Here is a 12,500-nt window from a genome sequence, read left to right as displayed (position 1 = left end):
GTATAAGGATTTTGAGAACGGATTCTGATTCTATTGAGGCGTTGTTAGGATAATTGATTGTTGTTTGTCTGTTGTTTATGATGTGTTTTAACCACTTGTTATTGTTGTGATAAATTGCACTGTGTAAACCGCATTGAGTCACCGACTTAGGCTGAAAAATGCGGTATAGAAGCAAAGCAAATAAATAAATAAATAAATAAACAATAATAATAATAATAAATACTTAACTTATATGGTAAAGTATTATTATTGTTATTATTAGTAGTAGTATTATTAAAAAACACGTAGGGCTGGATTAAAGTGACGCAGTGAATGATGTCAATGTATGTAGAAGCATGTTTCTTTGTTTGCCTGCATTTGTAGAGGTATAAAAGGCACAGGCAATGCCTTTATTCTCACTCCGGTTGCTTTTGGACACAGCTCCACTCCAGGGTCCCAGCTGGAAATAAAGCCGTACTTTTCTTTGCATGGTTAAGTATAATAATAATACTAATAGTAATAGTAATAATAATAATAATAATAATAATAGGGCTGGGCAACCACGGAAAAATTTGTTTCTAAACTCGATTCGTTTTTAGGGGGTTTTTGCGTTTCGATTTTTAAAAGAATTCCGAAATTTTCCTTTAAAAAAGTTCGAAATTTACAAAATTTCGGAAATTACGAAACAATAACGAATCGATTCGTTAATGGCGGACGCGATCATGCAATACGCTAAAAAAACCTCCAAATGGGACAGGGGGAACTTCTGAAGCTTCCCTCTCCCTCTGTTGTTGACTGTTGGTGCAATAATTTTATTTTTTTTTCACTGAGAAAACAAACAGCAACCCTAAAACTTGCACCAGACATGCAGAAATAATAACGAAATGATTTCGAAACGATTTCAAAACGATTTCGAAACAATTTCGAAACGATTTTGAAACGATTTCGAAACGATTTCGAAACGATTTCGAAACAATTTCGAAACAATTACGAAACGAATTGAAAAATTTGTTTCGTTTTTAGTTGCTCCTGAATGGTTCAATATCACTTCGTTATCAAAAAAATAACGAATTAATAACAAATTATGAAATTAACGAACGAAATCGCCCAGCCCTAATAAATACTTAACGTACATTATTATTATTATTATTATTATTATTATTATTATTATTATTAAAAAAGATGTAGGGCTGAACTTTGCATTGGGCATTCTGCAGATCCTGCATGGTTAAATATTATTATTATCATTATCATTATTATTATTATTATTATTATTATTATATTTTTCCCCGTGAGGACACAAAGCAGCTAACAATCCCACACTTCAGTCAAGTTTTTAAAAGCGCAATGCAAAAGTTAAAAGCAATTAAATAGTCCAATGTGGTAAAACCAGATTAAAATCTAATAATTACACTTAAAGTAGACTTTAGAACCCAGTTCCATGCACAACCTTCCCTTATCCTTTCCCCAAATTTAAGATGGCAAGATACCCCCCAAAAGCTTGAGGTGTGATGCTGAGTGCCGGCTGGGTGCTTAGCAACCACTCTCCAAATCTCCCGGTGACCTGCTTTTCTCCCCGGCAACCGCTCTGCTTCCCCGGCAACCGCCCTCCCTGGTCCCTCTGGGCCTGCCTCTTGCAAAGGGAAGGAGGGAGGCACAATGTTATGGCTCCTTTTGCTCAAGGAGAGCCCGGATTTGCCTCTTGCTGACCATTGAGAATCCCAGGTGGGCAAGCCATTTGGAGAAGGGACTCCATTCCCAGTTTCCATGAGAAGCAGAGCCAGGCCGAACTGGTGCGCATTTATGCATCCTAAGGAAAAATGGCACAATTCGGTGAGTCTTTGGCTCGTTTTTGCCTTTTCTGGGATGTTTCTCAAGCAAACAAAAGTAAAGATGTGAAGTCTCTTCACTTGATGTGATTAGACCCATCGGATCCATTTGCTGAATTGTGTAGGAAAATATTCACAATCGAATGGGTTTGTTCTAATAGGAATTAGCAAAAGGGAACGAGGGATTTCCTATCATATTAAGGCATATTTTGCATATTCATAATAAGGCATATTTTGCATGTTTAGTTTAGGTGCCAATCTCAATATAGATTGAGTCTTCATGATAGGAAATGCTCAAGACTGGGGACTGGGAACTAGGGAGCTAGTATTTTGGCGCCCCCCCCCCCCCAACCAATCACTGATCTATATTTTCTGTTTGTCGTGGGAGTTCTGTGTGCCATATTTGGTTCAATTCCATCATTGGTGGAGTTCAGAATGCTCTTTGATTGTAGGTGAACTATACATCCCAGTAACTACAACTCGCATATGTCAAGGTCTATTTTCCCCCAAGAGCGCCTCAAGAGCGCCCCTGGGAAACATCAACTCTACCGCGAGTGCTTACTTTGCGTAAGGGTTGCGCCGCCCCTGGGTTCCAATCTCAATACAGATTGAGTCTCCGTGATAGGAAATGCTCAGGACTGGGAACGAGGGGTTTTCATATCAAAATAAGGCAGTGGTTCTCAACCTTTCTAATGCCGTGACCCCTAAATCAAGTTCCTCATGTTGTGGTGACCCCCCAACCATATTTTCGTTGCTACTTCATAACGGTAATTTTGCTACTCTTATGAAGCAGAATGGAAATATCTGATATACGGGATGTATTTTCATTGTTACAAATTGAACATAATTAAAGCATAGATATTGATCACCAGAGCCGGCCCTAGGTAATTTTCAACTGTAAGCAAACAGTATTTTGGTGCCCCCCCCCCCAACCAATCACTGATATATATATTTATGATGGATGGCCATCTGTCAGGGGTGATTTGAATTCAATATTCCTGCTTCTTGGCAGAATTTGGTTGGACTGGATGGCCCATGAGGTCTCTTCCAACTCTTTGATTCTATGATTCTATTTTCTGTTCGTGGTGGGAGTTCTGTGTGCCGTATTTGGTTCAATTCCATCATTGGTGGAGTTCAGAATGCTCTTTGATTGTAGGTGAACTATACATCCCAGTAACTACAACTCGCACATGTCAAGGTCTATTTTCCCCCAAGAGCGCCTCAAGAGGGCAAAATCAACTACACTGCAAATGCTTACTTTGCGTAATGGGTTGAGCCGTCTGGTGATCACAAAAACAATATGCTCGGGGAGTATGGACAATGGATGATGGGATTTGCAGTACTTTCAACTGATTCAGCTCTGACTTCCACAGACCACTGAGACCCTCACAAATTATAGACCTGGAACAAACTTGGCACACAGAACCCCAATGACCAACAGAAAATACTGGAGGGGGCTGGGAGGAATAGACAATGATTTACGGGAGATGTAGTTCAGCTACGTACGGAGAGCGCTGTGAACCCAAACGACTGTGCATTTGGACCAAACTTGGTACAAATACTCAATATGCCCAAATATGAACACTGGTGGAGTTTGAAGAAAACAGATCTTGACATGTGGGAGTTGCAGTTGCTGGGATGTATAGTTCCCCTGCCATCAAAGAGCATTCTGAACTCCAACAACAATGGAATTGAACCAAACTTGGCACACAGAACTCCCATTACCAACAGAAAATACTGGAGAGGTTTGGGGAAAATAGACCTTGGCATTTGGGAGCTACTGGGATGTATAGCTCCCCTGCCTTCAAGGAGCATTCTGATCTCCAGCATAAATAGCAAGGGCTGGGCAGAAAGGCTGCCCGCACGACCTTGCCGTTTGGGCAGTCCTCCGCCTGGCCCCCATGCCCTTCCGAGCTGGGAAAGGTGTGGGGGCTGGGCGGAGGGGCTGACCAGGAGTCCTAGCTTTTTGCCTGGCATAGGGGGTTGGCAGCCATTTTGGAGGGGGCGGAGCCAACCAAGGTAGCTTCTTGACCCCCCGAAAATGGCCCAATGACCCCTCTGGGGGTTGCGACCCCCAGGTTGAGAACCTCTCTAATAAGGCATTGTTTGCAAATAAATGCATGTTTAGCCTAGGCAGCAATCACAACACAGGTTGAATCTCCTTGATTGGAAATATTTGGGATTTTTTAAAAATATATATTTAAGAATTCCCCATGTTTGCAAAAAATACAGGACACAAGTCTAACTGCAAAAGTCGTCCATGCCTCAGACCCATATCCTCAAGGTTATTTGATATGCAATATTTTGCAATCATTTTGCACATGAAGCAAAAGTTTGTGTGTGCATCAAAGCGCTCAAAAGCAAAGATGCCACTCTCTCTCTCGGCCACCCAAATGGTCCATTTTAGATTTCTAGATTTCTGGGGAAAAGAGACTCAGTTTGTCCTAAGTTGGAATAGCTCAGCCGAAAATGACAGAGCTGACCTTAAGGAGGTCAAGGGACAAGGTGAATCCAGTCTGGGTTTGGCTTTGACTTGCAGATGGAGCTGTCCAAGGTGCCAAGCCTTCGCCTCCAGCAGTGTTGGGATCGCCTTTAGAATCTAAACAAAATCCGCCATGTTTTCCTGACCCAGAAACCAAGGGTCACTTTTAACTTAATGTTGCCATAACATCTCTATAAATAAATATGCAATGTTTGTTTGTGGGATGAACATAACTCAGAAACCACTGGACGAATTGAGACCAAATTTGGACACAAGACACCTATCAGGCCAATGAGTGACCATCACTCATAAAAACACTGAAAATCACAACAGAAAGGACCTAAAACACCAAAAAAATACATTACAACGCATGCGCAAAACCACATATATACACAAACACACATACACACATATATACACACATATACATATATATTCACACACAAAACACATATGCACAGACTGGGCCACTGCAACGCGTGGCAGGGGACGGCTAGTATATGAATATATTTATTTATTATGGTCGATGACTAGGACCAAAAAATGAACAAACATTGGAATAGGAACATATAGCAAAGGTAAAGATTTTCCCCGGAGATTAAGTCCAGTTGTAGGAGCCCATTGTTGCACAATGGGATAAACCCTTGTGCTGTCAGGACTGAAGACTGACAGGTCGAAGGTTCGAATCTGGGGAGAGCACAGATGAGCTCCCTCTGTCAGCTCCAGCTCCCCATTTGGGGAAATGAGAGAAACTTCTCACAAGGATGGTAAATCATCAAAACATCGGGGCATTCCCCTGGGCAATGTCCTTGTAGACGGCCAATTCTCTCACACCAGAAATGACTTGTCCAGTGGTGTGTGACTTTGGGGGTGGTGCTCAGGGGCAGCTCAGCCCATTACATGAAGTAAGCATTTGCAGTAGAGTTGATGTTGTCCACGGATGCTCTTGAGGCGCTTTTGAGGGGAAAATAGACCTTGACATATGCGAGTTGTACTTACTGGGATGTATAGTTCACCTACAATCAAAGAGCATTCAGAACTCCACCAATGATGGAATTGAACCAAATATGGCACACAGAACTCCCACGACGAACAGAAAATATATATCAATGATTGGTTGGCGGTGGGGGGGGGGGGGCGCCAAAATACTGTTTGCTTACCGTTGAAAATTACCTAGGGCCGCCTCTGGTGCTCATCTCCATTTCTAAGCTGAAGAGCCAACCTTGTACATAGACCCCAGAGCGGTACCTATTGATCTACTCACATTTGCATGTTTTCAAACTGCTAGGTTGGCAGAAGCTGGGGCTAACAGCGGGAGCTCACACCACTCCCCGGATTTGAACTGCCGAACTTTTGATCAGTTAAAACAGTATTGAACATTTTTATGCTAAGATGGCAATGGTAAATATTGAAATAGATATTAAAACCTTCTCAGGCTGCGACAGCATCTATTATTATTATTATTATTATTATTATTATTATTAGGCTTGGGTAGCCACGGAAAAATTTGGTTCTAAACTCGTTTCGTTTTTGGGGGCCCTTGCGTTTCGTTTTTTTAAAGAATTCCGAAATTTTACTTTAAAATTTTTTGAAATATACGAAATTTTGTAAAATTACGAATCGATTCGTTAATGGCGGATGCGATTGTGCAATATGCTAAAAAACCTCCAAACGGGACACGGGGAACTTCTGTTGTTGACTGTTGGTGTGATAAAACAAACAACAACTATATTATATTATATTATATTATATTATTATATTATTATAATATGATTATATTATATTATTGTATATTATATTATATTATGTTACATTATATTATAATATATTATATTATATATATTACATATATTATATTATAATATACAATTATAATATAATATAATAATATAATATACAATACTATAATATAATAGTATTATAATAATATAATGTAATATAATATAATATATAATGTACATTATATTACTATAATATTATTATATTATATTCTTATATTATATATTGTATTATAATTGTATATTATAAAATATAATTACGAAATTACTAAAATAATTACGAAAATTGGAAAAATTGTTTCGATTCTTAATTACTCCTCACACTATTCCTGCATGGCTCAATATTGGATCGTAAGCTAATTTAAATACAAATTAATAACGAATTACGAAATTAACGAACTGGATTGCCCAAGCCTAATAATAATAATAATAATTATTATTATTATTATTGTTGTTGTTGTTGTTGCAGGGTGTCCCACACATTTTCCTTGCTTTCAGGATAGAACCAAATAGGAAATGACATGGATCACCCAGGAAGAAAAATCATATTGCATAGTGTGATTTGTAGTTTGAGTGTTGGGCTGTTCCAACTCTGGAGAGTGACAACAAATGCGTGACAACACACAGGAATGGCGTTCAGCTGCCTCGCATGGAAAGAGTCCTGGGACTTTGTGTAAACATAGGAATGCCATCTTCCCATTTCTCCTCCTTTCCTTTCCTTTCTAGGCCTGAATCTGACGGCAAGCCCTTTGCGGGAACTACTTCGGACGAGGCGCCGGAGGCCAAAGGACGTCACCTTGCACAGGTCTCTTTCCCCAATAGCATGTTTCCAAAGCCATTTCCAGCATCCTTAAAGGTGACTAACGTGCTTCTCCTTGCTTTTAATGAAGGCAGAAGAGGACAAGACAAGGACCAAAATAATTGCGCACGAAGGTAAGTCCTGCTTTACTTACTTAGGCGATCCCTCGTAGTCTGAGGATGATGGTCCTCCAAGTGTAGTGTCCATAGGTGGCTGTGGAGACCTATTCTTGATCTGCATCGTCTCCTGCAGTGAGGGCATCTGTTTCCAAACAGAAAGTGGTCCCGGTCGGGGTTGGCTTCCTCTTGGCACGTTTCTCTCTTTCGCCCTCCATTCGTGCCTCTTCAAATTCTGCAGCACTGCTGGTCACAGCTGACCTCCAGCTGTAGCACTCAAGGGCCAGGGCTTCCCAGTTCTCAGTGTCTATGCCAGAGTTTTTGAGGTTGGCTTTGAGCCCATCTTTCAATCTCTTTTCCTGCCCACCAACGTTCCGTTTTCCGTTCTTGAATTCGGAGTAGAGCAACTGCTTTGGGAGACGGTGGTCAGGCATCCGGACAACATGGCTGGTCCAGCGGAGTTGGTGGCAGAGGACCATCGCTTCAATGCTGGTGATCTTTGCTCCTTCCAGCACGCTGACGTTTGTCAGCTTGTCTTCCCAAGAGATTTGCAGGATTTTCCGGAGGCAGAGCTGATGGAATCGTTCCAGGAGTTGCATGTGACGTCTGTAGACAGTCCACATCTCGCAGGCGTAGAACAGGGTTGGGAGGACAATGGCTTTATTTACAAGCCCCTTGGTTTCCCTACGGATGTCCCGGTCCTCAAACACTCTCTGCTTCATTTGGAAGAATGCTGCACTCACAGAGTTCAGGTGGTGTTGTATTTCAGTGTCAAATGTTGACATCTGTAGACAGTCCACGTTTCGCAGATGTAGAGCAGGGTTGGGAGGACAATAGCTTTATAAACAAGCTCCTTGGTCTCCCTACGGCTGTCCCGGTCCTCAAACACTCTGTTTCATTCGGAAAAATGCTGCTCTCACAGAGCTCAGGTGGTTTTGTATTTCAGTGTAAAATGTTGACGTCTGTAGACAGTCCACGTCTCGCAGGTGTATAGCAGGGTTGGGAGGACAATAGCTTTATCAACAAGCCCCTTGGTCTCCTTACGGATGTTCCGGTCCTCAAACACTCTCTGCTTCATTTGGGAAAATGTTGCACTCACAGGGCTCAGGCGGTGTTGAATTTCGGTGTCGATGTTGACTTTGGAGGAGACATGGCTGCCAAGGTAGCGGAAATGGTCAACATTTTCTAGTGTTACACCATTAAGCTGTATTTCTGGCATTGGAGAGGGATTGGCTGGTGACTGCTGGAACAGCACTTTGGTTTTCTCGATGTTCAGTGACAGGACGAGCTTCTCGTATGCTTCTGTGAAGGTGTTGCTTGTAGGTCTTCTTCTGAATGCGCACAGATGACGTTGTCATCAGCATACTGGAGTTCTATAGATGTTGTAACCTTGGTTTGGCTTTCAGTCTGCTGAGGTTAAATAGCTTGCCATCTGTCCGATAGATGATTTCCACTTTGCTGGGAAGCTTCCCATCAACAAGATGAAGTATCATAGTGATGAAGATGGAGAATAAAGTTGGGGCAATAACACATCCCTGTTTGACACCCAATTCCACCTTAAATGGGTCACTTTGGGAGCCACTGCTGTCCAGGACTGTTGCCATCATGTCATCGTGGAGGAACCGCAGGATGTTCACAAATTTGTTAGGACACCCGATTTTTTGGAGGATGGTCCAGAGAGCGCTGCGATTCACTGTGTCGAATGCCTTTGCAAGGTCAATGCAAAATTCTGCATGCAGAATTAGGATCAGGAATCTCTGTTAAGTGCAGCCAAAAGGCAGTTCATAATCATACGCAGCAAACAAACAATGAAGACATCACAAATTCCCTCCGTGACATCCTGACTGAATCATCCTGATTGAATCAATTCTCTCTCTGTGACATTTTGAAGCCAGCACAGGGCTTCAAGATCTAATGAGAAAACTGAGAAGAGGGGGAGATGGGCAGGAAAGGTGTATAAAAGGAAGTGGTGGTGGGAAAAAGTCAGTAGTGCAGTGTTTCTCAACCTGGGGGTCGGGACCCCTGGAGGGGTCACGAGGGGGTGTCAGAGGGGTCACCAAAGACCACCAGAAAACACAGTATTTTGTATTGGTCATGGAGGTTCTGTGTGGGAAGTTTGGCCCAATTCAATCATTGGTAGGGTTCAGAATGTTCTTTGATTGTAGGTGAACTAAAAATCCCAGCAACTACAACTCCCAAATGTCAAGGTCTATTTCCTCCAATCTCCACCAGTGTTCATATTTGGGCATATTGAGAATTCATGCCAAGTTTGGTCCAGATCCATCATTGTTTGAGTCCACAGTGCTCTGTGGATGTAGGTGAACTACAACTCCCAAAAGTCAAGGTCAGTGCCCACCAAACCCTTCCAGTATTTTCTGTTGGTCATGAGAGTTCTGTGTGCCAAGTTTGATTCAATTCCATCAATTCAATTCAATTCCAAGTTTGATTCAATTCCAAGTTTGATTCAATTCCATTTTGTATTGGTCATGGGGGTTCTGTGTGGGAATTTTGGCCCAATTCAATCGTTGGTAGGGTTCAGAATGTTCTTTGATTGTAGGTGAACTAAAAATCCCAGCAACTACAACTCCCAAATGTCAAGGTCTATTTCCTCCAATCTCCACCAGTGTTCATATTTGGGCATATTGAGAATTCGTGCCAAGTTTGGTCCAGATCCATCACTGTTTGAGTCCACAGTGCTCTGTGGATGTAGGTGAACTACAACTCCCAAAAGTCAAGGTCAGTGTCCACCAAACCCTTCCAGTATTTTCTGTTGGTCATGGGAGTTCTGTGTGCCAAGTTTGATTCAATTCCATCGTTGGTGGAGTTCAGAATGCTCTTTGATTGTAGGTGAACTATAAATCCCAGCAACTACAACTCCCATAGGACAAAATCAATACCCTGCCCCAATCTCACCAGTATTCAAATTTGGGTGTATTGGGTATTTGTGCCAAATTTGGTCCAGTGTATGAAAATACATCCTGCATATCAGATATTCACATTTCTATTCATAACAGCAGCAAAATGACAATTAGGAAGTAGCAATGGAACTAATTTTGTGGTTGGGGGTCACCATAACACGAGGTGAAGCGTATTAAGGGGTCGTGGCATTAGGAAGGTTGAGAACCACTGCAGTAGAGTCTTTCTTTGCTGCAGAGATACAAGCAATATATCCATTTCAAAGCAAAACCGGCTTGTGAGTGGTCATTTAATATTGCTAGATAGATCCTACAGTCTGACACAAGCGCAACGTACACAAATAGCCCAGTGTTCTTTCCAAAGGTCAAAGCCAAGCAATCTCACCAATTCAGCTCTATGAGAGTCATTTGAAAACTATGGCAAAGTGTGCTGCCGGATGTCCCTTCTGCAAATACAACATTTTGGCAGTTTAATGTGCTTTCCCCATGTTTTGATGGCATTGATCTCCCAGGAACAAAATGTGCAACTTTGTTGATCATCTGTGTCCCTTCTTGTGTGTTTCTTCCTTTTGCGCATTGCAGCTTCTGCTTTTGCTTGGAGCGCCTTGTGCCATGGCTAGGCCCAGCCGGGACATCGAACTGGCCCGCTTGGTGCGCCGTGGGCCTCGCAATCCTCCGCCGTCCCCTTCCTTCCGTGCCTCGGCTGCGCACTTGCCCAACGTCCCCAGCTACCCTCCTTCCCGCATCCCCATCCTGGCTTCCCGGAAGCACCAGAACGGCACGGAGAACCCCAGTTTCCTGGTGGAAGAGGCGCCTGTCAATCGCAGACACAGCCAGAGGGGTAACGTAGCATGCGCCGCGGCGTCTGGTGCGCTTCCGTCTCGTGCATCGACGCCTCAAAAGCGAAAACGCCCAAGAGCCTTGTGGCATCTGCACACTTGCACCTTCCTCGCTCCTTTCTTATCTTAGCTTTGAGTCCCCTTTGCGGGAGATAAAGCGGAATAATAATAATAATAATAATAATAATAATAATAATAATAGCAACGTTTATTGATTAGTCCACTGACCTTATCAACATTAAAGACAAAAACAAAAAGGTACAACAAGTAGACACTAATCACTATCCTAAGACTCCCGTAATAGTGAACTAACATACTTTCAAACTTAATAATAATAATAATTGTTATTATTATTATTATTAAGTTATTATTTATTTATTTATTTATTTACTTACGACATTGATATGCCGCCCTTCTCACCCTGAAGAGGACTCAGAGCGGCTTACAAGGTATATATACATACAATATATTATATTATTAGCATAGTACAATATCAGTTTTAAATATTGCTATATTATACTATACCAATTATATTGTAATATTATTAGTAATATTACATGTAATATAAATATATAATTATAATATCATATTATTATTATTAATAGTATTATATTAAATTATTATATTAAATTATTATTAAGTTTGAATATTATTATTATTATTAATTTTGAATGTTGTTGTTATTATTATTATTATTATTATTATTATTAATGTCTAATGCAGACTCGTCCTTTTCCCATTCACACAGATAGTATTAGGAAGGCTCACTCAGGTCATAGGATTATAGAGATGGAAGGGGCTCCCAAAGGCCATCCAGTCCAACCCCTTTCTGCGAGGCAGGAAGGCATAATTACTATATCATCATCATCATCATCATCATCATCATCATCATCATCATCATCATCCTAGAGTTGGAAGGGACCCCCAAAGGCCATCCAGTCCAACCCCCTTCTTTCTCTCAGGCAGGAAAAGCACACTCTGATCCCTCCTGACAGATGGCCATTCAGCCCCTGCTTAATAATAATAATAATAATAATAATAATAATAATAATAATCTATATAAATAAAAATGTAATGTTCGTTTGTGGGATTAACATAACTCAAAAACCACTGGACGAATTGACACCAAATTTGGACACAATAGAAATATCAGGCCAACAAGTGACCATTCCTCATAAAACACCAAAAAACACAGTGGAAGAGACTTCAAAAGGCAAAAAATAAAAATTACATTACAACACATGCGCAAAATCACATATTTACACATATACACACGAAACGCATATACACAGACTGGGCTACAACAACACGTGGCAGGGGATAGCTAGTCACTCATAAAAACACTGAAAAACACAGTGGAAGTGACTTAAAAAGCAAAAAAACCCCAAAAAATTATATATATACATACGCAAACACACATATACACATATACATATACACAAATATATACACACATATACACACAAAAAACACATACACAGACTGAGCCACAACAATGTGCCAACAAGTGACCATCACTCATGAAAACACTGGAAAACACAGACTTAAGAGACTTAAAAAGCCAAAATATAAAATAAAAAATGCATTACATTACAACATATGCGCATAACCACATAAATACAAATATACACAAATATACACACACACACACACAAGACACATACACAGACTAGGCCACAGCAATGCATGGCAGGGGGTGGCTAGTAATAATAATAATAATAATAATAATAATAATAATAATAGACTCATAGAATCATCCACTC

The 12,500-nt window shown here is 41.0% G+C and overlaps 1 protein-coding gene across 2 annotated transcripts in view; it reads left to right on the top strand.

Moving 5' to 3' along the window:
* CNGB1 (cyclic nucleotide gated channel subunit beta 1) overlaps positions 1 to 12,500 on the top strand; it is a 39,624-nt gene that overhangs the window by 557 nt on the left and 26,567 nt on the right. The window contains exons 1-4 of one of the 2 annotated variants that reach the window (XM_067470922.1): positions 1,536 to 1,812; positions 6,795 to 6,873; positions 6,959 to 7,001; positions 10,481 to 10,739. In XM_067470922.1, coding sequence (XP_067327023.1) covers positions 10,511 to 10,739 — 229 coding nt within the window. In that variant the 5' untranslated portion in view covers positions 1,536 to 1,812; positions 6,795 to 6,873; positions 6,959 to 7,001; positions 10,481 to 10,510. Of the gene's footprint in view, positions 1 to 1,535; positions 1,813 to 6,794; positions 6,874 to 6,958; positions 7,002 to 10,480; positions 10,740 to 12,500 lie in introns of those variants that run through there. The other variant, XM_067470923.1, reaches the window with a different exon arrangement.

This window comes from Anolis sagrei, chromosome 8 (assembly GCF_037176765.1).
Source record: "Anolis sagrei isolate rAnoSag1 chromosome 8, rAnoSag1.mat, whole genome shotgun sequence".
Lineage (NCBI taxonomy): Eukaryota > Metazoa > Chordata > Lepidosauria > Squamata > Dactyloidae > Anolis > Anolis sagrei.
This window is presented reverse-complemented; position numbering and strand designations above follow the sequence as displayed.